Raw genomic sequence first — 25162 nt, forward strand, 5'->3', positions numbered from 1 at the left:
AGTTCGATAGTTAAATGTGTGGAGTTCGAAAGTTTAAAATCAGGAGTTCGAAAGTTGAAAATGTGGATTAGGTGAAAATTGGGAGTTCGAAAGTTCAAAATGAGGAGTTCGATAGTTGAAAATTGGGAGTTCGAATATGGCCTTGATTACGAGCCATACATACAGTCTAAATTCAGGACTTACCAACTGTCAGGAGTAATTATTTTCTAGGTAGTTATATCAGTCAAAGACAAAGGGATCAACTCTGCAAAAGTTGAAACACTGTAAGCAGTTCGTGTACACTCTAAAATAGGAGACGTTTAAAATACGGCTAGTTTTCAATCAGTTTCGAACCCACAACATACGGCATCAGTCGCCTAGCGGAGAAGCCACAGAGAAAACCGCTCGGCAAAATCTCCACTCCCAAAAAAGAGTAGTTCAATAGAAGCTAAGTTGTTACATTTTTCTGACTGAGACCGCTCCACACGTTGTAGAGTTCGTGAAGCACTGACGCACGCACGCATGCTCACTATAACACATCGCACATACAAACTTTATCGAAGCGAAGAAACGAATTCATCGCTTTAACTGGGCGAACGATAACCTCGGGGACAATTTTATCCACCAGCAGAGTTCATCTAATTCAAGAAGGAGGTGGGAAGTTGTATGCAAATGAGAACAAGTGTCGCGAAGTGTAGCGAAGCTAAATTAACACTACACTTGAAAGCGTAATGTGTTAGGAGTGTTGGTTTATATTTATAAAGCATTCTGTAAAATTTGTACATCGAGTTTCTTTGATGTATTGTCAAAATAAAGCCATGAATGGCGTACTTGATTGCTTGTCATGGAAGGATATGCCTGTGTAAAGCGGCCCTATTGTCACAAACGCCCGGTCACCCCCAGGCCTGGGTCACCCCGGTGACCGGAGGCTGTACGAGGAATCCCCAAGTCACTTCAATGCGCGGCCACGCGATCGCGTATGAGTTGTGTTTGTTACATCGTGGGGCGACTCAGCCGTACATCGTACTGCAGCCAAGTCTCACCATTGTAGGGGAGCAGCTGATGATCACGTATTTTCGTCGACTGGTGAAGTTCTCTCTTCCACGTAAGTATATCTACCTCCATGGTATCAGTATGCTGCCGCTTTAGCTCTGCGTAGCACTGCTGGTGTGGCAGTGTGTGTAACTGCACAGTGGCTCGAGGTCACGTTTTGCCGTCCGACCCAAATACCTCGAGCGCGAGCTACTGTACTGCAGCTTGTCTGTAACACAGACGTTCTGTTGAGTGGGTAGTTTGTAAAAGTGTAGTTTATGCTACGTTCGGACGTTCTGTTCTGTAGCCTTTTCTTCAAATGGTGATAAGGCTACGGAGGAGAACGTCGGAACGTAGCGGAAACTCCACTTTTACAAACTATCCACTCAACAGAACGTCTGTGGTCTGTAAGCCTAAACACGTACAGCATCATAGGGAAAAATTGTGAGACTCGAGCGAGAAAATGACGCTTTCTCGCAATTAGTGAGAATCTGTTCTTATTCTCACCGCTGAATCTTAAAATAATGTTTTTCTACCGTTATTCTTTCTTGCATATACCCTTATTGTAAATTGTCGAATCCTTGGTATTCTATGCCATCTTCTGCAATCATATATGTATTTCTTACCCAGAATTACTAAAAAATTGCCAGTGAATGAATCATCTTTTGTTATAATTCCTACGATAACATTCTCTGGAAACAATGTTATTGAAAAATTACAATTTTTCAGCAAGAGCGGAATCAAATACCCGGTTTGGGTATGGAGCCGGGCAGAGCTGTGATGGGTACAAAAATCAGGGAAGGTGATTGCAATTGTGAAATTTACTGATACTTCATACGACTGGAGATTACCATGATTCATTATGATAATTGTACCGCTGCGATTCCCCAGGGAAGGCAAAAATATCCCCCATGTTTAGAAAGATTCACAGACTGTTTTAAAAATTCTGAAAGCATATTTATACTCACTATTCTTCTCTATTCCAACTTTAACCCTTTTCCTGCCAAGTCCATATTTCACCACCAGGTCAAGATGGTTAAAATTAATGAAACACAACGTATTCCATATGATGTATTTTAACATAATACTGTACATTTGAAGGCTGTTGAAAACATAATACTGTAAAGTTGATTTTTTTTTGACAAAAGATGCTATAACATACCAAGCCAAGTGGGTGAAAATACGTCATGTTCTGGCTCAATACCGCTTTTTACTGACTTGGCTGATGGGGAAGGGATACAGTTATTACTGTCTGGCAGGAAAAGGGTTAAATGAGTTGGAAAATTATGCTTGATTAAGATTAAGATTAGTCATGCATATTTATTACCTGATGTTATATAAGTTATTTATAGCTACTGAAACCCTGCAAGGTTCACAAGTCTGTAGGGAATGGCATTCACCCCATTATCTGAGCACCAGCCAACCACCTAGCCTGCCAGTCTGCGAAGTTCATTGCTTCAATGTATTCATTTTTGATATTTACATGCCCACAGACTTGGCGAAAGTCTAAAGAGTGCAAAAATGTTGTCAGTTTTGTATTGGAAAAAAAATTGTTCCTTGTTCCTTTGGCAGCCTTGTGTACATACATGAAAAGTGCATTTGCTGAAATTCCAAAATTTAATTTCTTGTACACAAATGGCCTTATCACACTTATTTTAACCCTTAATAAATGAAATTAATAGAAAAAATGGGAGAAGCCCTGACCATTATCATTAATTTATGGCCAAGGGCAAGAGGAAAGTCCAAAATTAACAAGGCTTGGCGAGCATGCTTATTTTGGCTTTCAGTCTTGCCAAAGCCTATAGATAAATATTAATGGTCAGAGCAGAGTCTGTTATTTCCATGATATTATCAACCTGCTGCGAGGGCACATAAACCCATGTATTCAGGCAACAATATCTTCATGGTTATAAATGCTGTATCACATTTAGTTACATGCGTATATATGCAGGACATTTTCAAACAATTTTACCATTATCGACCAGCATCGAAAGGATTTTAACAAAAGTCAAAATAGAAGTGTGCACATGTATATTTTACATCTATCATTAAGTGTCTACTTGGATGTTAAAAACGTTGAAGGGCTTCACTTGCCCGGGTAACCATTAAAACCGGTCAGTACATTATGTTCACCGACCCGCTAACTCCCCGGATGTTCCTTTTCAAATCAATTCACTGATTTGCACCCACATCAAGGCATGTAATAAGCATTGATGCACAGTCATGCCCACCCTAAAAATTTGGCAAATCTGGAGATTTTTTAAAAAGTGTATAATTTGGCCCACAAGCACTTCATTTTGTTTTTGTGATTGATTATGATCGTTGTACAATTGACTATTTACATTTTTGCTGAAAAGTTTCAATGTTAGCATTATTATTCATATTCACGGACATAAAAGCAAACCATGATTACTGTGTATTTGTGGCATGGTAATACATAATGAATGAGTATATGATTTTACTAATCTTTTGACACATATCCATGATTATAAAGTTGAGTATCCATTGTACAGACAGTGAGAAATAGGACTATCTCAAGATTCTAATTGTATTCATTGACATTTGTCTACAGCTGTTAGTATACCTCATGTAACCTGGTAGTAAAGCCTCAGAGGTATATGTATGTGGAACGTAGAAGGAACAAGAATCAAAAGATTGACAACTGATCTTTTACAAATCCTTCATCAGGTAAGATTTGTTTTAAATTTTTAGTCATTTTTTATTTTTAATTTCCTGCACATCTTGTTCATTATCAGTTAAGATTTTCGCATGCTCGGTTATATTTGGCGGAGTTGTAGTTCTTTCTTCAACATCAACTCCCTTGACGCTCTGTACATAACTTATATAATACATGTAAGTATTTTAGAATATGTGTCTGTACTGTAGTCTCCTTGGCAAAAAAATCAACAGGAAAAAATTGAGCAAATGAAATTCATGAAGTTCCTTTGTTTCAAACATAGCATCCTAACAGCTGAAATAATTATGAAGAATTCTGCAAGCGTTTTAACCTTTAGCCTCTTTATCATCGAAGATTGTTTTTATATACTATATTTTTATATGAATATTTTAATAATATGTATGATTGTCCCCAATCATGTTTCATGTTAATTTTGATGTTCCTCAGTAAACTACAAATACTAGAACTCGCACTGTTTTTTAGACTCACAGTATAAAACTCAATGGTTTTAGGTACTTGGCTCTTCAAAGATGTATGGCTACTTTGATGTGTGCATTTCCAACCCTGCCATTGACAACACATTATCTTGTCAAAGTTTCAGATGCCTGGTCAGAATGTCATGCCTAAATTTGTACATATTTTTAATAGTTTCACATAGTTTGTTGTGTGTTGTTTATTGTTTTATTGTACTTCATGCATTCATATTTTTATGTATATTTTATGGAGCCTGTTCCAGGTCTTCCCTTGAAATAAATGTATAAATGAATTTATTGCTACTTGCTTGAATGCACGTCTTGACCTACATTATAGTTTTCTTTAAAAAGGTGCACAATCATCAGTGATTACAATGGGTTTGGTGCAAAGTTATACCAGTGATGAAAGGTTTAATTAAAATTACAGAAGTCATAAACAATCAAGTTTTCTTATCTTAATGAATATAAAAAGCCATGTTTTAGGATGAACTGATGTGTAAAGTAATTCAGCAATGTGCAGGAGATAATATTTACATTACATCCTTGTTAATGTTTTCTTTTCACCCAGTCAGATTCGAGATCCCTTACTGAGGCAGTGCGTCCCATTGTCATTGGATACTGGTCTGACAACCTGGTGAAAAACAACATGGTGAAAATACCATCCTCCATTGCAAAGCAAATACACAGTGTGTGGCTATGCAAACAGCCAACACTGAACAGAGATGGTGGTGTTGTCATCAATGCAGTGCAAAAACCCATGGAATTGAGGGAGTTTTTCATCAATATATTTACTTTCCTAAGGCAGTGGGTCCTTGCTGTGGCACAGGTTTGTACTTACATATATCCTGTTCAGTGTTTCCACGGGCTAAATTTACCACTAAGCCATTCTGGCTAATTGAGACCAACGTTGACTAGCTAGAACTATAGCCATCCAAATTACATATAATTTCATCTGTGATTTTGGCCAACTGACAGCTGTATACTCAGGTCCTATCAGTTGCTACAGTAACAATATGACATTAAACTGGTCCCATAATCATTTCCATTCAAAGTAATACATTACCAGGTCCATGGGACTTTGTGATTTTCAAATTTAAGTAGGACCATCCTGAACCACAGATAGCTAGTGGCAATGAAAATAAACAACTATTTTTTATGGAACAAACTGCTTTCTTTATAGGATTCACAACAAATTTTATTTCCCGTGTGCTTCACACTTATGTGACTTGCACTTTTGTAAATGTATCAAGACGTATCATAAGTATTGCATTATTTACAGGGTAACTTCAAGATGTTTCCTTTCTACCCTTTCCCTTCTGCCTCAGTCATCAAGTGCTTTCAGTTCTCCAATCACAGAGTCTAATTTTTAAACCAACTGTTCACTTTGAGAAGGTGTACTGCAGATAATCACATTTTGTACACTAGGTGTAAACAGTCGCCTCTTTCTATTGGTAGTCCAAACAATGAATGCTTTAATTTCAAAATCAAACTGGGTGTATAGGAATAAATTGCGAGACTGGAGAGAGAAAGTGACGCTTTCCTGCAATTTGTGAGAATCTCTTGTCAATTCTCACAGCTACCAGTGAGAATTCAAAAGTTCTCACCGATGAGTAGTGAGAAATGTACTCTTTGGTGAGATAATAGATTCTCACCAGTTAGAATGGAAATTCTCACTAAGCACTGTGAGAATGGTAATTTTTAAGCTGAGAATGAACCAGACTCACCATTCATTGGTGAGAATCAGACTTGTTCACTGGTGTGAAACAATGTGGTTAATTCTCGCAAGTGAACAATGAGTCTGGTTGATTCTCACCAGTGAATGATTAGTCTGGTTGATTCTCACTGTAAAAATTACCATTCTCACAGTGCTTAGAGAGAATTTCCATTCCCATCGGTGAGAATCTATTATCTCATCAAGAAGTGCATTTCTCAGTGCTCAATGGTGAGAATTAAACTATTCTCACCGATAGCAGTGAGAATGGCAATTAAGAGATTCTCACCAATTGTGAGAAAGCGTCACTCTCGTTCCAGTCTCACAATTTTTTTCCTATAATGGCCACTTGATGTCTTACAGAAAAAAAAACTGATTCTTCTCTTATTCAAACACTAGCCATGGAAATTCAGCAAACTATTCCTGGTACACTTTCATTTTTTGTAACTAGTCCTACCCTGCAACTCTGCGGACAACCTGTGCAATTATCGTTTTTGCTTACTTGTAATCGAACACGACTTAGCATGTCGCAGTGTGCTGCTTGTTGTTCAGCATGGTAAACATTCAACTGGACAATATCCTGGGCAATATCTTCATGCAAATATTATGACCTATGCCTATCCACAATACAGTGTTACTCAGTACTGGTACACATCATGACAGAAGGTGACCGCTGCCTATCCACAAATACATGTACACGGTATGGAAGATGACCCAGGCCTACATGCACACGATATGGAATATGTCCCAGGGCTATCCTCAATCCAAATGCATTCACATGGTATGGAAGATGGCACAGACATATCCAAAATACACATAATATATGCAACGGAGATGACCTAGGCCAATCCACAATACGCATACATGCACACAGTATGTACATGTAAGCTGACTCAGGCCTATGTAGAATACATAATGGGAGATGACCAATGTCTATCATCAATACAAACAATCTGTACCTGTATTGTATTCAGGATAGGCCTGTATCATCTTCAATAATGTGTATCTGTATTTGTATTCATGATAGGCCTGGGTCATCTTCAACAATTAATGTTTACCTGTATTTTATTGTATTGTATTCAGGATAGGCCTGGGTCATCTTCAACAATTAATGTTTACCTGTATTTTATTGTATTGTATTCAGGAAAGGCCTGGGTCATCTTCAATAAAAACACTGTACCTTTATTTGTAATTGTATTCAGGATAGGCCTGGGTCATCTTCAATAATGTGTACCTGTATTTGTATTCTGGATTGCCCAGGATCATCTCCATAGCGTGTACATGTATTTGTTGATGGTTGACCGGGGTCACCTGCGATGCTGAGTAATTGTATTGTGGATAGACCTGGGTCATCTTATTTAGAATGTTTACATGTGTGTAATGCTTATCATCATTAGGGTTAAGGACATTATGAGTGTTTGAAATTCATTAACATCCCATCATCAAATGTATTTTAATCATTCAGGTTATCATTGTCATTTAAAGAGTTAGTAATCATGAGTCTATCTGTTTACAATTCAGGATCAGCAGTGAATGCTGCAATGTCAAGGATGAGAAATACCATTGCCTTGACAAAGAGCAGTAAAGAACAAAGTGGAGGGCTTTGAATAGGACTTTGCCATGACATTTACAATGAAAGATGAATGGAAATGATCAAACAACAGGTAAGTTTTTTCCTTTTCAGTCCTTACTCCCAAGTATATATACACAAGTGGTTGTTGCAAAGATGTGCTGGAACTGGTATCTTGTAACTTGCACAAAGTGTTTTATATTAGTTGTCTTTATATAGCTAGCATGTTTACGATTACAAGAATACTAATTAGAAACACAGGTTCACTGATACATTTCTGTATTTTAATTGTCTTTATATAGCTAGCATGTTTACGATTACAAGAATACTAATTAGAAACACAGGTTCACTGATACATTTCTGTATTTTAATTGACATTGCCAGCAGCAACTATGTAGGTGCATCAGCTTAACACTAATCCATCCAGATACTATACACAGCATACATGTTACAGCAATTCTCATTCTTAAACTGAGCAGGACATTGGTTGAGCAAGAAGAAAACGGTGTGGTTGAGATGTCTACGTTAGAGAAATATGTATATAGCGGAGAGAAAAATAAATTTATTTGTTTTTTTTACACAAGAATTCTTTGATATTTAACACACAAATAAACTAACTTTTTGTGAAGAGAAATTATATGTTTTATGTTCCATGATTGGTCCATGATTGTCTTCCATGAGTTTATTATTATTACTATGTTAGGGAACAGGTGTGTATATCCATGCAGAAGAGGAAGCAAGATAAATCCAAAACCGACTTTAAGGCAGCATTTTACCACGCAAAGAAAGAAACCAGCTACCAGGGACAGTTTTCTCAAGATGAAGACAGTGGGATTGCACCTCCATTTGGTAGAGGATTCCTATTAGTCAGTATGGTGGACAGACGTGAACCCTTACACTGCTCAGCACACAGATTGTATGTACATGTATGTTAGGATCAAAAACTCCTAAAGGCCACTACACCTACCACAGACAAACAGTGGGCAACTTAACAGATATAACCCGCAATACTAAGCATCATCATATTCAGCTTGTACACTGAACTGTTTAAGGTAGTCCAGCTCAAAGAGAGGAAAAATTCAACTTTCAGAGCACTGAGAAAACACAATTATTATTTCATGCCTCCCCTCAGTATCATGGTGATCTCAGTAGTATAATAACAAACCTGTAGGTAATTGTCACTTGTGATGATTGTTTATAAACATTCCATTATCACTTTTTCTGCTCCAGAGGTGTACATGTCAATCAGGACCCAGATTTACATATACTGGTCAATAACATTGCAATGTGCACATGTATGATATATATAGGTACTTTGTTTCCCATTAAGCTTTCAGAAGAAGAACAAGAAACTAGAGTTGATATTAAAAAAATTGTGAAAAATTCATCAAAAGATACAGCTACACTGCAGCCCAAATTTCATTGGGAGCTGTCATTATTTACAGCCTGGGGGGGGGGGGGGGGGGGGATGTTGGAGGAATTTTGTCGGAAACTCTAAAATTTCAAGTACCCGCCCCCCCAAACCATGATGAATTTGAGTAACCCCCTTTCTCTTACATGGAAATTTGACTGACCCCCCCCCCCCCCACACTCACTTTTGAAAACTTAAATTTCAATACATGTATTTCTATAATTTACATAAATACAGCAATAGTAAAGACCATTCAAATCCTAGTGTACCCTGCTAGATAATCATTGGTTATCTCATGACGGTTGAAAAAGGTGAAACCAACAAAATGAAATTCAAAGTCACAACAAAACATAGATGTCAAAGGTCACACTATAACCAGTATACAACTACATACAGTATTGTTTAATATGGAGGGTATCATAACAGGGTCCTCACTGGGATATCTGATAGGGTAGACTTTGAAAGTACTGATTGAAGAACATGCGGAAGGCTGATGGGGAAAGTGTCCGATGGGCTTGCTCCTCTCCCTTGCATGGAAAAATTTGTAGAAATTGATGTGTGCATTGGTGCAGTTTGGCGTAATCTCAGGGGTGTTTCAATGTGTAATTTTACTGAGTAAAAATTTGTAGAAATTGATGTGTGAAGTGGTGCAATCTGAGAGGTACATGTTTCAATACATTTTGCACCTTCTTTCTCTCAACATTTTGAGTAACCCCCCCCCCTTATCAATATTTTGAGTGACCCCCTTCACATTCCTCTGATCCCCCCCCCCCCCCCCCCCCCCCCCCAGGCTGTAAACAATGATGGCTTCCAAGGAGATATATCTTCAAGCTTGTGCGATATGGATTTCAGGCAATGTCAACTTGTGGACAGGGTACAGAGATTTATGTTGCAGATTATTGCAAATTGGACTAACTCGTGAATACAGTACATGAAGTCCCATTCCATTATCAAGAGCAAAAGCTCAAAACTACATCTGAAACTTGCTTTGGAGATCAAAACTATTGCTTGCAATAAGTAAAAATTCATGTTATCAGAAAATCACAAGCACACCTTTAGCAGTCTGACAAGCTTATGAAAAATAGATATTTACAAGTATATATGTTATCAGTACTTGTTTACTTGTATTCAAGGAATATAACTTTAAAAGAACAGACATGGAATCAAATGATTAAATTCTATTTTAGCTCTGCAGTTAGTGTGAATGAGCTTATTTTTAGCTACTATAGTCTATAGAAGCTATTGGGATGGGTATCCGTCCGGCGTCTGTCTTTATGTATGTATGTCTAATTGTGAGGCGTCCGTCCTCTCAAATATCTTGAGAACCGCCATACTTACTGATTTGATATTTGTTGTGTAGATGATTTATATGATTTTGAGAAACCGATTTTTTCAATTTTTTGATCTTGTTGAAAATATCCAAATTAGTGCCAAAAAAGGCGTTTTTAGCTCCCATAGCCATATGTATATATGGCAAATGAAGCTATTCTTATAGGCTAGGGAAATGTCTGTATGTATGTATGTCTGTATGTCTGTATGTCTGTATGTCTGTGTGTCTGTATGTCTGTATGTCTGTATGTCTGTATGTCTGTCCGTCAACATCAAAAAACTCCAAAACGCTGTACATTTCATCTTGATATTTGGTGTGTACATGGATGATGGGCTGTAGATGAGATTTTGTTCAAATGAAGTTGTCATTGCCAAAAATATGCAAATTAAGTGAAAAAATGTAAAAAACAGTCAAAATTGAAAAAACTCAATAACCACTGAGCAGATTACATGAAAAATTAGCATGTAAGTACTTTGGGCTGACATGAAATGATGTGCACATCTTGGGTCAGTATCTTGGACTTGCTATTTTTCATGAATTTTTTTGTAATTTTCTCCATTTTTGGTCAAAAAATCTCCTGCTCTGAAACCACAAGTCCGATTGATTTGAAACTTGGTATGGAAGTGCATAGGAGTGACCTTTCCCAAATTTGGGCAAATCGTGGTGAAATTCGCATATTTTTAGTTTACACGTCCATAGACTCCCATGTATAAGGCAGATCTCCATAGACTCCCATGTATAAGGCCACGAAAAATAAAAATTTAGTTTCTCATCGTATTCATATTGCAAAAAGGATGCAGTGACACAATTTTTAGTCCCCATGGATGAAGTCCAGTGAGCTTATAGATTGGGTCATGTCCGTCTGTTCGTCCATCCGTGAGTCCATCCGTTCACGCATATATCTCGGATTTGTACCTCATTAATTATGCACATATCTAATTTTGAGCGAGCCAATAGAGCTAGAGGTCTGATTTTTGGTATATAGGGATAACTTAGCAATACAATTTTTTTGACAAAATGTCACGTGACCTCGGTGACCTTTGACCTCAAATATACATATTTGTCCATAACTCAGTAACCACAAGTGCTACAGCCTTCATGTATGGTATGATGGGACACCTTATGACGCCACATATTGTACCTCATTACTTATGCACATATCTAATTTTGAGCGAGCCAATAGAGCTAGAGGTCTGATTTTTGGTATATAGGGATAACTTAGCAAAACAATTTTTTTGACAAAATGTCACGTGACCTCGGTGACCTTTGACTCTAAAATATACATATTTGTCCATAACTCAGTAACCACAAGTGCTACACCTTCATGTATGGTATGATGAGCCACCTTATGACGCCACATATTGTACCTCATTAATTATGCACATATCTAATTTTGAGCGAGCCAATAGAGCTAGAGGTCTGATTTTTGGTATATAGGGATAACTTAGCAATACAATTTTTTTGACAAAATGTCACGTGACCTCGGTGACCTTTGACCTCAAATATACACATTTGTCCATAACTCAGTAACCACAAGTGCTACAGCCTTCATGTATGGTATGATGGGACAGCTTATGACGCCACATATTGTACCTCATTAATTATGCGCATATCTAATTTTGAGCGAGCCAATAGAGCTAGAGGTCTGATTTTTGGTATATAGGGATAACTTAGCAATACAATTTTTTTGACAAAATGTCACGTGACCTCGGTGACCTTTGACCTCAAATATACATATTTTTCCATAACTCTGTAACCACAAGTGCTACACCCTTCATGTTTGGTATGATTGGACACCTTATGACGCCACATACTGTACCTCAATAATTATGCGCATATCTCATTCTGAGAGAGCCAATAGAGCTGGATGTCTGATTTTTGGTATATAGGGATAACTATAGGAGAGAAATTTTTTGACCAAATGTCATGTGACCTCGATGACCTTTTACCTAAAATATATGTTTATGTCAATAAATAAGTAACCACAAGTGCTATGTCCTTTGTATTTAGTAGGATGGGAGACCTTATGACAACACACGCTTTACCTCATTAATTATGTACACATCTAATTCTGGGCAGGCGAATAGAGCTAGAGATCTGATTTTTTGGCATATAGGGAATAATTAGCAATATAATTTTTTTTTTTCCAAAATGTCATGTGACCTCGATGACCTTTGACCTTGATTATACATATATATGCATATTTCAGTAACCACAAGTTCTATACCTCCAATTTTGATAGGATATTAGACCTTAAGATGTCACATCTTGTACCTCATTTATAATGCGCATATGTATTTCTTGCTGGCCAATACTGCTAGAGGTCTGATCTTTTTCCCGATTTAGAACCATAACTTAGACATGCCTCATGTGTTTCAAATTGGGAACAACGACATAGACGTATGTGCCCATAGATCCCAACATATACACTCAGTGATACTTCTTAATGACCACATTTTCCTGCCCCATCAAGACTAATACTCCTATTACAAGTGGGGACTATGTCATTGTAAATGACTTGTTGAGTTAATGGTTGTATCACAGTATTCGATATATCTAATTCTGTATTTTTTCCATTTTATATTCTGAATAATTACATTAAACATATTTCACTGTCTCCAGTACATTTCATTTAAGTATTTTCACTTCATGCACTTTATCCCTTTCACACATGTTCAAATATCTGACCAGAGAACAAACACTAAATAGTCCAGGATGGGAGCTACAGTGTCATTGACGCTATTTGGTAAAAAATCTTCTTCTTCATAACCGCTGGTCAGACAGCTTATTATTTAATATACAGATCCCAAGGGATAGCCCAACTTAGATTTGTTCAAATTGTGATGAAATATGCAAATCTGTATTTTTAAGGAATTTTTGTCATTTTTGGTCAAAAACTTCATCAAAACCGCTCTCTGACAGCTTTGATATTTGGTATACAGGTTCCTACAGATGAACTTAATATATGATATATTGAATATATGACGAAATCTGCAATTTTGTATTTTTGGTGCAATTTTTGTCATTTTCGGTCAAAATATGTGTTTCTCAAAAACTACTTGTCTGATGCCTTTGATATTAGGTATACAGGTTCCTAGGGGTTGTCTTAGTGTGATATATTGAAATTTGATGAAATCTTCAATTTTCGTATTTTTTGGTCAATTTTTGCCATTTTTGTTCAAAATATTTGTGTTTCAAAAGTTACTCATCTGATAGCTTTGATATTTGGCAGACATGTTCTTAGGGATGATCTTAATGTGACATTGTGAATTTTTACAGCTGTCCTGAAATGAGCTAGCAAAGATTTCCACCCTCTTCATCAATAAGTGTCAGAAATAGTCTCTACACTCTACATAACACAGTACTAGTTGAGCTCTATCCGCTGCCATTCACTTGCTTACAAATGAGAACTTTTAATGCTACCAATATGTCACAAACCATTAAAAGACAGTTTCCATGTTGTTTAGAAATGAATGTATTCATGACATCAATTGTCAATTGGAAAAAGCCCTCCACTACATTTCTTCCTCAGTGACTTTGCTGTGCTTCACTCACTCAGTGACACCCCCCCCCCCCCCCCCCCCCCCTTTAACCATCATAGATCACAGTGTCCCACCTTTCCAAATCCTTGGAAAAACACTCACTGAAACCGACAGGTACTATACCAACAAATTTGTCACACATAGTTATTCTCTGGACTCCACAGCAGGGCTCTGTCAGTCACTAGGTCACTTTACAACCAACTTTACAACATAACAACCAATACTTTGAATAGGTCTAGTGGACCCCAGTTCAGTTGGTAAAAGCAACATATTTGAGAATAGAAAACTTTGTGAACCTGTTTTATGCAGCTATAGGTATGATGCATCATTTTCCTCAGAATATTTCAGATTATGTACAATGGTCAGTCTTAGGCTTTATGTTCCCATTGGTATGCCTGTAAAAATTTGCAGCCAAGTATTAAAGCTGTGTATTGTGAAATTCTCTTGTTACACAGTAAAGACTTTTATCACAATACTGCATGCTGATTTACATGGGATAATGATCTCATCCCCAATTGGCAGGATTGACATTGTATCAGCTGTACACTGATGTACATGTATACTTGAAACTTCCTCATGTATGTAAGATTTAATTGATTCCTCCAGTAGTTCAAATTACATGCATTTGTAACCTTTGTAATTAAGGAAAATATATGTTAGTTTTTTCCAAGGCCTGCATATGTAAGAACACTTGGTTGATTGTGTATCACTCTTTTACAATGTAATACAGATATTTTAATGGTAAAAAAACCTCCTAACAAGCTTTTATACAGCATAACATGTATTTCTGTCTCTGTCATATCGTAGGATGATCTACCGGGTATGTGTTAATTTCTCTAGTGTTTTTAGCTCCGCTGTCAGCGACGCGGAGCTTATCAAATAGGTTGATTATCCGTCGTCGTCCGTCGTCGTCCGTCGTCCGGCGTCCGTCGTCGTCCGTCAACAATTGCCTTCTCCTCTGAAACCACAAGTCCAATTGCTTTGAAATTTTATATGCAGTTCACTTGGGGTGACCTTACTTCAGTTTGTTCAAATCATGGTGATATTTGCATATTTGTATTTTTGGGGCATTTTTTTGTGTTTTAGTCCCCGCGGACGAAGTCCGGCGGGGACTTATAGATTGGGTCCCGTCCGTGTGTCCGTCCGTCCGTCCGTCCGTCCGTCCGTCCGTCCGTCCGTCCGTCCGTCCGTCCGTCCGTCCGTCATCAACAGTTTCTCAGACACTGATGAACTAATTTTGTTCAAACTTGGCACAAAGGCATAGCACTATGACCTACAGATGCACGTCGATTTATTTTGTGATACGATCCAATATGGCCGACAGGCGGCCATTTTATTGCGATTTTTCATGTCTTTGGACCATAACTCAGACATCCTTGAGCACATTCTGCTCAAACTTGGCACAAAGGCATAACACTATGGCTTTCATATCCATGTCAAATTATTTCGCGATATGGTTCAATATGGGCGCGTGGCAGCCATTTTGTTGCGATTTTTCATGTCTTTGGACCATAACTCAGACATCCTTGAGCCGATTCTGTTCAAACTTGACACAAAGGCATAACACTATGGCTTTCATATCCATGTCAAATTATTTTGCGATATGTTTCAATATGGGCGCGTGGCAGCCATTTTGTTGCGATTTTTCATGTCTTTGGACCATAACTCAGACATCCTTGAACAGATTCTGTTCAAACTTGCCACAAAAGCAAAACATTATGCCCTTCATATGAACACCAATTTATTTCGTGATATGATCCAATATGGCCGACAGGCCGCCATTTTTTTGCAATTTTTTCATGTCTTTGAACCATAACTCAAAGATCCTTAAACCGATTCTGTTCAAACTTGACACAAAGGCATAACACTATGGCATACATATGCATGTCGAATTATATTGCGATACGATCCAATATGGGCGTGAGGCGGCCATTTTGTTGCGATTTTTCATGTCTTTGAACCATAACTCAGACATCCTTGAACCGATTCTGTTCAAATTTGGCACAAAAGCAAAACATTATGCCCTTCATATGAACACCAATTTATTTCGTGATATGATCCAATATGGCCGACAGGCGGCCATTTTTTTGCGATTTTTTCATGTCTTTGAACCATAACTCAAACATCCTTGAACCGATTTGGTTCAAACTTGGCACAAAGGCAAAGCACTATGGCATACATATGCATGTATCAATTAAGCTTGCGATAGGATCCAATATGGCTGCAGAACTGCCATTTTGTTTGAATTTTGCATGTCTTTGAATCGTAATTCAAAGGTCATTACACCCATGTTATCCAAACTTGGCACAAAGATCAAGCACTATGGCATACATATACATGTCAATTTACTTCGTGACATGTTCCAATATGGCTGTCAGATGGTCATTTTTGGATTTTTTCATGTCTTTGAGGCTTAATCATATGCAAATATTCTGTAACCAATGTTGTTGAGACTTGGTACAAAGATAAAGTACTATGGCATACATATGCATGTCTACTAATTTTGTGCTATGATCTATATGGTCAATAGACAGCCATTTGATTTAAATTTCGGTGTGATTTTTTTGTCTTTGAAACATAAACATACTGTAGGTCGCTGTCCCTCGATGGACTGATTTTGTTCAAACGTGATACGAAGATAAAATACTATGGCTGCATTCTTGTGCACATTAATTTGTTTCATTATATGATCCGAAATGGCTGATTACAACAACATACCCGATCCCATACCATTTCGAAAATTCCACCAAACCATGTGTATAGTATGTGCCATCATGACACTGGAGGCAGTAAGGGCATCGTTATGTGTGATGTAATCAAAAGTTCCTTGAGTGGTCATTACCGGCAGAGATGAGTCATTTATTGAACGTTCCTCAGATTACTTTATTATGCAAGTCACAGGCCTGATGCACCCATTGCATCAATGTCATTCCACAGCTACCTAGACCACAGCTACCTAGACACCAAAGATTATAACAAAATGGACAAGCGGGGACTGTGTCATCAACGATGACTTGTTAGTAAAAAATCTTCTTCTCTGAAACCGCTCGTTCGATTGCTTTGAAATTTAATATGCAGTTTGCTTAGGGTGACTTAAATCAGATTTGTTCAAATGGTGGTGAAATTTGCATATTTGTATTTTTAAGGCAATTTTTGTCATTTTTGGTAAAAAAATCTTTAAAAATCTTCTTCAAAACTACTGGTCAGATAGCTTTTATATTTGATACATATGTCCCTAGGGATGATCTATTTCAGATTTGTTCAAATTGTGCAGAAATATGCAAATTTGCATTTTTAAGGCAATTTTTGCCATTTTTGGTCAAAAAATGTATTTCTCAAAAAGTACTGGTCTGATAGTTTTGAAATTGGTATACAGGTTTCTATAGATGAACTAAGTAATATATATTGAATTTCTGATGAAATCTGTAATTTTGTATTTTTGGGGCAATTTTTGCCATTTTTGGTCAAAAAATGTGTATTTCCAAAACTACTCATCTGATAGCTTTGAAATTTGGTATAGAGGTTTCTACAGATGAACTAAATGATATTTAAGGAAATAATGATGAAATCTGCAATTTTGTAATTTTGGGGCAATTTTTGCCATTTTTGGTCAAAAAATGTGTTTCTCAAAAAGTACTGGTCTGATAGCTTTGAAATTTGGTATACAGGTTTCTACAGATAAGCTTAGTAATATATATTGAATTTCTGATGAAATCTGTAATTTTGTATTTTTGGGGCAATTTTTGCCATTTTTGGTCAAAAAATGTGTATTTCCAAAACTACTTATCTGATAGCTTTGAAATTTGGTATGCAGGTTTCCATAGATGAACTAAATGATATTTATTGAAATAATGATGAAATCTGCAATTTTGAATTTTTGGGGCAATTGTTGCCATTTTTGGTCAGAATATTTTATTCTCAAAAAACTACTCATCAGATAGCTTTGGTTGACATGTTCTTAGGGATGATCGGATGTGATATATTCAAAGTATGATGAAATCTTCAATTTTGTATTTTTGCAGCTTATTTTAGCCACATTTTTCTGGCCACTGCATTGAGTTATCAAAGATTTCCACCTTCTTCATCAACATGTGTCAAAAATAGTTATTCTGTACATAAACACAGCGGAGCTATATCGGCCGCTAGGTCGCTTGTTTAAAATGTATTGTCATGTATTATTCAAATAGATGTAAGCCATCTTGAATATCACATTCATACACTGTGCCAAATGGCAAGTTGATCAATCTTGAATCCCACCAATTTCAATGTGTCAGAGATATTATGCATATTTTATCATAGAAAGCATTAATGTTTTCAAGAAAAATTTAAGTAAACGTTTACGTGTCATGAAAATGTATATTCTCCAAAAAAAATATCAGTTATCTTTCTATGTACAGTAAAAATACATTTTCTATATGATATTTTTCAAAGAAATATACATATTAGAGGTCTTGTTGCATTGTGTACACACATTTAGTCCCCACGGAGGTAAGTTCAGTGAGGGACTTACGGTTGCATGAGTCTGTGCATTTGTGCATGCAGGTATCTCAGACATGCCTGAGCCAATTCTTTCATACTTGGTACAAGGACATAAAACTATGAAATACATATGCAAAACCATTGTTTTTGGCGTGGCGTGAATAATTAGTACTAAATTGCATGATTAGTGAATTTTGAAAAAGCTAGGTTTCTAGAAAGATGGTGATGAAATTTAGTACTGGTGTTGGTCACACAACTCTGATAACAGACAAAGATTTACATCAGTATTTGTCAATTTATTGCAAATTTGCATATTTAATGAATATTTATGATAAGTGTAATGTAAGGAATCCTGCATCAAATTTGACTAATGTGGTACAGATGTTGATCTCCCAGGACCACCATAGTGTGCAATGGCATTTAGCAGTGTTAAGTCAATTAATTGCTAATTTGCATATTTGATGAATTTTCATAATTAAGATGTGTATAGAAATTCTGCAAAGTTTACAAAATCTAGTCCTGTAATAGTGTGCAAAGACATTTATCAGTATCATGATAATTAAGGTCTAATTTGCATATTTAATGAAATTTACTTATAAGCGTAATACGTTAAGAAATACTGCATCAAATTTGATAACACGTCACAGCACAGTTCCTAAAAAATGATGTACAGATGTAGATCTTTCAGTGTGGAATTTCACTTGTTGAATTTTTCAATGGAAACAGGCAAATTTATTGCAATTTCTCTAAGATTTTCAGAAAGCCATGGTTTTCAGGAAACAGAAACATTTTTACCTCACATTTGGTATATGTACAAAATCAGTGAGAGGCTATCTTATAAGATGAATCAGTTCATTTGCATATCTGTGTATGTAAGTATGTATGTATGTCTGTATGTGTGTTTGGGTGCGTGCGTGTGTGTGTGCGTGTGTGTGTGTATGTATGTCAATTAAGATTAGAAACTCCTAAACCGCAGCACCTACCATCTTAGCATTTCAAGTACAGGTGCACCCAGGGGTGTAGTTGAGAATATGTTCAAATGTCAGTGCCAAAAATATGCAAATTAGGGGAATAAAGGAAAAATGCGGCAGCTTGCTAAAACTCTGTAACCTTAGGTCATATTGGGTTGAAACGTGGTGTACGCAGGTTCCTTTAGGTATACTAAGTAAGTTACAGAGTAAGGAGTGTACAAATTGAGGTGAAATATGTATGTTTGCATTTTTGGGTTATTAGTCCCCACGGACGAAGTCCGGGGGACTTTTAGATTGGGTCATGTCTGTCCGTCAGTCTGTCAGTGCGTACGTCTGTGCGTCCGTCTGTTAACGCAGATATCTCAGACATGCCCTGGTCAATTTCTTTCAAACTTTGCACAAGGACAGTACCCTACCCCATACAGATGCACGTCGATTTGTTTCACAATGCGATCAAATTTGGCCGTGTTAGAGGACTTTTTTGTTTAAAACTCCATTTCTCATCGTATTCATATTGCAAAAAGGATGGAGTGACACAGTTTTAGTCCCCCTGGATGAAGTCAAGGGGCTTATAGATTGGGTCATGTCAGTCCGTTCCTCCATCTGTTCGTCCATCCGTTCACGCAGTTATCTCGGATATTTTGACAAAATGTCACGTGACCTCAGTGACCTTTGACCTGAAATATACATATTTGTCCATAACGTAGTAACCACAAGTGCTACACCCTTCATATATGGTGTGATGGGACACCTTATGACGCCACCTATTGTACCTCATTAATTATGTGCATATCTAATTTTGAGCGAGCCAATAGAGCTGGATGTCTGATTTTTGGTATAAAGGGATAACTTAGCAATACAATTTTTTGACAAAATGTCATGTGACCTCAATGACCTTTGACCTGAAATATACATATTTGTCCATAACTCAGTAACCACACGTGGTACACCCTTCATATTTGGTATGATGGGAGACCTTATGACGGCACATACTGTACCTCATTAATTATGCACATATCTAATTCTGGGCAAGCGAATAGAGCTAGAGGTCTGATTTTTGGTATGTAGGGATTAATTAGCAATACAATTTTTTTTGAAAATGTCACGTGACCTCGATGACCTTTGACCTTGATTACATATTTATATATATATATATATATATATATATATATATATATATATATATATATATATATATATATATATATATATATATATACAAGTTCTATACCCTCCAATTTTGATAGGAGTTAGACCTTCAGATGTCACATCTTGTACCTCATTTATTATGCACATATGCCATTCTTGGCTGGCCAATACAGCTAGAGGTCTGATCTTTTTTCCGATTTAGAACCACAACTTAGACATGCCTCATGTGTTTCAAATTGGGAACAACGACATAGACCTATGTGCCCATAGATCTCAACATATACACTCCACATTTCCCTGCCCCATCAAGACTAATACTCCTATTACAAGTGGGGACTATGTCATTGTCAATGACTTGCTTTTTTTCAGTGTTTAGTCAAAAAAATTTCCCTGAGACGGCTTGTCCGATTGCTTTGAAAGTTGGTATCCATGTTCCATTGGATGACTATAGTCAAGTTTATCCAAATTGTAGTGAAATTCTCTTGTTGGTAATATTTGGGCATTTTCTCAAAATTTTTGGTCAAAAAACTACTCATATGATAGCTTTGATATTTGGTATAATGGTTCATAAGCTTAATCGAAATGTGATGTATTGAAAGTCTGATGATATCCACAATTTTGTATTTTGGGGAAAATTTTGTCATTTTGGTTTAAATAATTGTTTCTCAAAAAGTACTCGTCTGATAACTTTGATATTCAGTAGACATATTCCCATGGATGATCTTGGATTGGTATGATTGCGATTATTTTAATATGTCAAAATTATGATGACATATGTAATCAAGTATTTTTGCAGCTATTTTTGCCATTTTTGGTCAGGCTAGCCTGGCATGGTTGTCAAAGATGTCCTCCTTCATCAACACATATGTCACAAAAAGTTCTCTATATAACATAAGAGGCTCTAGCTTCAGAGAAATATCTTCAATTTTGTGTTTTGTGAAGTTTTTTCGGAATTTTTGACGGGAAAAAATACAGAAATAGTTCCTTGTATTGATTGGAAATTAGGTTTGTAAATCCCTACAAATGTTGTCATACATACATTGCATGTTAGAATGAGATAAACAATTCTGATATTTTTATTATTTTTCTTTGTCGATCTTGGTAAAATATCCCTACAACAATCACTTCCGATGCTGGTTGAAATTTGGCATGAAAGTTCCATTGAGTTCAGTACCATTATATATTCAGATTGTGATGACGTTGAACAAAATTAATAAATACTGTGAAAAAACTTGTTCTTATTTTATACCTTCAGGAACATAGAGTATACAATGTGGTTATTTAGTAAGCATTTTCTATGGTAATTTTAAAACTGTATTTGGTATTGAAATAGCAAAGCTGAAGGTGATTTTAGCAGGTTTGTCTCCAACAAGTACATTCCATAGGCTTTTCAATTCTCTCTCTCTCTCTCTCTCTCTCTCTCTCTCTCTCTCTCTCTCTCTCTCTCTCTCTCTCTCTCTCTCTCTCTCTCTCTCTTCTCTCTCTCAGGGATGACGAGATCGATGTTTATGTGTATCAAGGTTGTAAATAGTTTACATATTTTACATTTTCTGCCATTTGAAATCATAATTTACATCAGAGACTTCCGAGTGCAAAAATAAGGAAAATACAAAATTTGACTTTATTTAATATAAAATACAAAAGTTAACAATAACAAATGAAATCTAATCGAAGCCTTTTTTCTTAAACTTATCATTTACAAAACTAGTAACTGCGCTTTGAACTGTGGCAAACTTTCGGTATTCCTACATAGACGAAGGAATACTATATCCAATTGTAGAAGTACAAACTACATATCTAGCTGCTGTCTGAAAAGATGGAATGTACAAATCAGCGTTGCCAGAACTTCGAGTATTGAAATGATACATCTAAAAACGCGGAAACTGTAAATAATCAGGTGAAAAACCATTCATTATTTTAAATGTCTGAACAGCGACAAAATAATTATAAGTAAATCCATAGATAGCCCATTGACGTGAAAGAAGGAAGCGAGAAGACACCGTAACATGTACTACCAATATAACCCTCCCAGCTCTCTTCTCAAGTTTGTATCACAGTACGTCGTTTATTTCCCATACTGTAACAGTACAACAATAAATAAGTACAGTAGGAAATTAAAAGTTGCATTAGTCCATCTTTCTCCTATTCCTCTTCTGTAACAAGATAATCTCAAGTGAGGTTCCATGAATTTACAAAGGAAATAGACGCATTTCATTCTATAAATAAACCCATTGAGTCCTGACAGTTGAACAGATGAATGAAAACTCGTTGCTTGAGCCAACGTTACAGAAACATTGACGCTTTTATGGGCGAAAACATTGGGGCCATATCCTCCAACTTGAATAACGCAAGAAACGAAATATTATATTCGCCTTATCCCTTACACACGATGCGTATCTGAAGGTGTAAATCTTACATGAAAAAACGGAACAAAAGCCGTTTTATTGTACAACTAAAATAGCAAGGTTGCTTGTCAACTCGAAAGAACGGAGACCATACTTCGTTTTTCTAACCCACTGACAACGCTCGGCTAAACGCAAGACTAGACTCTGAGTGTATAGGTTTGAAAACCATTTCAAAGTGCAAATGGAAATTGTAACGGCCGGTTTACTGTGTATCGTGTTAAACGAAAGAAAGAAAAAGGGCAAGCGCGCCGAGTATCGAATCCGTGGAACTTTGCAGTGAGTTCATTTTCTAATGTAGCTATTCAATTAAAAAATAAAATGAAGGGTAATTATCAAAATTTAATTTAAAATTTTAGGCGAGCAGATGAAGAGCATTTCAGCCTTTTTCTAAATATATTAAATTTTGCCACAAGTTAAAGTGTGAGAAATAGGGAAAAGGACTGGTGAGGATGGTACATTGCGGCAAATCAGAATTTTGCTTGGAAAACTTCATTCAATATTTGAAAATCATATCTTTTTCAAAATGCTGCTTAGCTAACACCTGATTATTTTCTTACTTTCCAAAAGTCAACCATATCCTAATTTCTATTAGAGTTTAGGCGTGGTCTACTGGGAATTCCCTCCGGAACGTAAATAATGGACACCTCGAAATCAATCAAAACAATGAACCAAACAGTGACGTTGACATATATCACTAATATTATCAACCAGTGTGGTGGCTATCAGGTGTGCTTGGATCTAGTGTGGTGTCATTCGTTTTGACTACAAGTCTGACCTCCCGCAAGTCAATTAATGTTTCAACTTTCGCAGATTTGATTTTTTAGTGGATATTACGGCTCAGCAGATGATAACAGCGGAGTGTTGGCATCTCAATTTCGACAGCCAACGGTTCAACGTAAACGGGAGGAGCAGCAGGAACTCAGTCAAGGTGAACATCTTTACAGTCCCGATGTTAAATATCTTGACCGTCATGGCATTTCAAGATATAGGAAAAACTTCCTGTGGCTGAATAAAATTATTTAAATTAATGTTCTTGGAAACGGTAGCCGACTGGTTTTGTGTGAGGCCTAGCAGCTAGGCGATGTTGCCGTGAGTGTGTGGGGGTTCGAATCCCATTTGGGTTATAGTAAAAAATATATTTCTAAAATATGTACAATTTATTAGTTCCCTCATCACAGTAATAAGGTACGAAAGGAGCGCTAGTATTTTAACGAAATGATAGAGCGCGGTCCGTTGATCAACTTCATATATTAATTTTGCACCGGAGAAGTTGCATGAGCATACCGGTGGCGAAAATGAACAATTAAATCATGTCAATCCTTTCATTTATATCGGATATACTTCCAAATATGTACACTGTCGGGAATAGGCTGATTCATAATTAGGTGGCGAAGTGCCAGGAATGTAACGATGAACATTCATGAAATTGTGATTAGCTTAATCGTAATATTCGCGGGAATGCTTAGACATCAATCTAGTTGTCATGATAACTCGTCTCGTGCTCCGCCTCTTCTTAGCATAGACCACTCCTAAACTCAAATAGGAAGTCGGAAAATGGCAAATTGGAAATAAGGTTGCAGTCGCCAATTCCCACCTGCAGTTTTGAAAGGTGATCGGCATCACACAAGTTACCTAACATCAATGAAAATAGACACTTTTCTAAGATAACTATCATTTACAATGACATTTGTATATGAAAATACTGACTGTCCGCAAAGTACCATCTTCACAAGAGTTTTTACCAATTCTCATAGTTTCACCGGCGTTGAAAACTTGTTCATTTCGAAAAGGGCCAAAGCGCGCTTCATCAACGTGAAGAAACGTTTGAAAATTGATGATTAGCCTAATTTCTTTTTTCTATTTGTATAGATTGTATCGCCTTTTCTACGACAAATGCGACATTGCAGACGCTCGACAGCATGACTCATTATCAAAGAAGCTGGTCAACCCTATAACTTACCGGTCGATCGGTTAATCAATGAATGCTACCGAGGTGTGAAAGTTGTCATCTCACATATATTTCAATCTGTCTATGGAATGGTTTATTTCAGAGGCCGAACATCGCCCTAGTCGTAGAACGGAGTCATATTCGGCACACCACGGGTATTCCTGTTCCTATCCCTTCCATTCCCTCATTTGACATGATCAACCCACCTTTATAATTTCAAGTTGTACGGAATTGAGTATGTTTTCAGCCCCTTTCAGGATCAAACTAAATTTTTTGGACACAAAAAGATGAAAATGCTGTTTGCAACGACAGTTTGCTCATACGACGAAAATACTTTCTTATTTTAGAATTTTTTATTACTATTAGGATTATGTTTGTACAATAGGCCAAACCCGGAATTCGAATCGACCACGGTACAAACAAAGCCATGTGCGCAAACGCGCATAGACGTGCGTGTATTTCCATACGCGTTAGTACACATGTGG

General features: G+C 36.8%; 2 protein-coding genes across 3 annotated transcripts in view; both read left to right on the forward strand.

Moving 5' to 3' along the window:
• LOC139138272 (uncharacterized) overlaps positions 1–25162 on the forward strand; it is a 55557-nt gene that overhangs the window by 13657 nt on the left and 16738 nt on the right. The gene's annotated exons all lie outside the window — the stretch shown is intronic.
• Positions 749–10425, forward strand: LOC139138257 (uncharacterized). 2 transcript variants are annotated; one of them, XM_070706565.1, is made up of 6 exons: positions 749–1084; positions 3584–3699; positions 4730–4987; positions 7394–7536; positions 8146–8870; positions 9644–10425. In XM_070706565.1, the coding sequence occupies exons 2-4, from the start codon at positions 3634–3636 to the stop codon at positions 7403–7405; spliced, it is 336 nt and encodes a 111-aa protein (XP_070562666.1). In that variant the 5' UTR covers positions 749–1084; positions 3584–3633; the 3' UTR covers positions 7406–7536; positions 8146–8870; positions 9644–10425. The 2 variants fall into 2 exon arrangements, with proteins under 2 accessions (XP_070562666.1, XP_070562664.1); XM_070706563.1 differs by lacking the exon at positions 9644–10425 and having other exon boundaries at positions 8146–8978.

Source organism: Ptychodera flava, chromosome 8 (genome assembly GCF_041260155.1).
Source record: "Ptychodera flava strain L36383 chromosome 8, AS_Pfla_20210202, whole genome shotgun sequence".
Lineage (NCBI taxonomy): Eukaryota > Metazoa > Hemichordata > Enteropneusta > Ptychoderidae > Ptychodera > Ptychodera flava.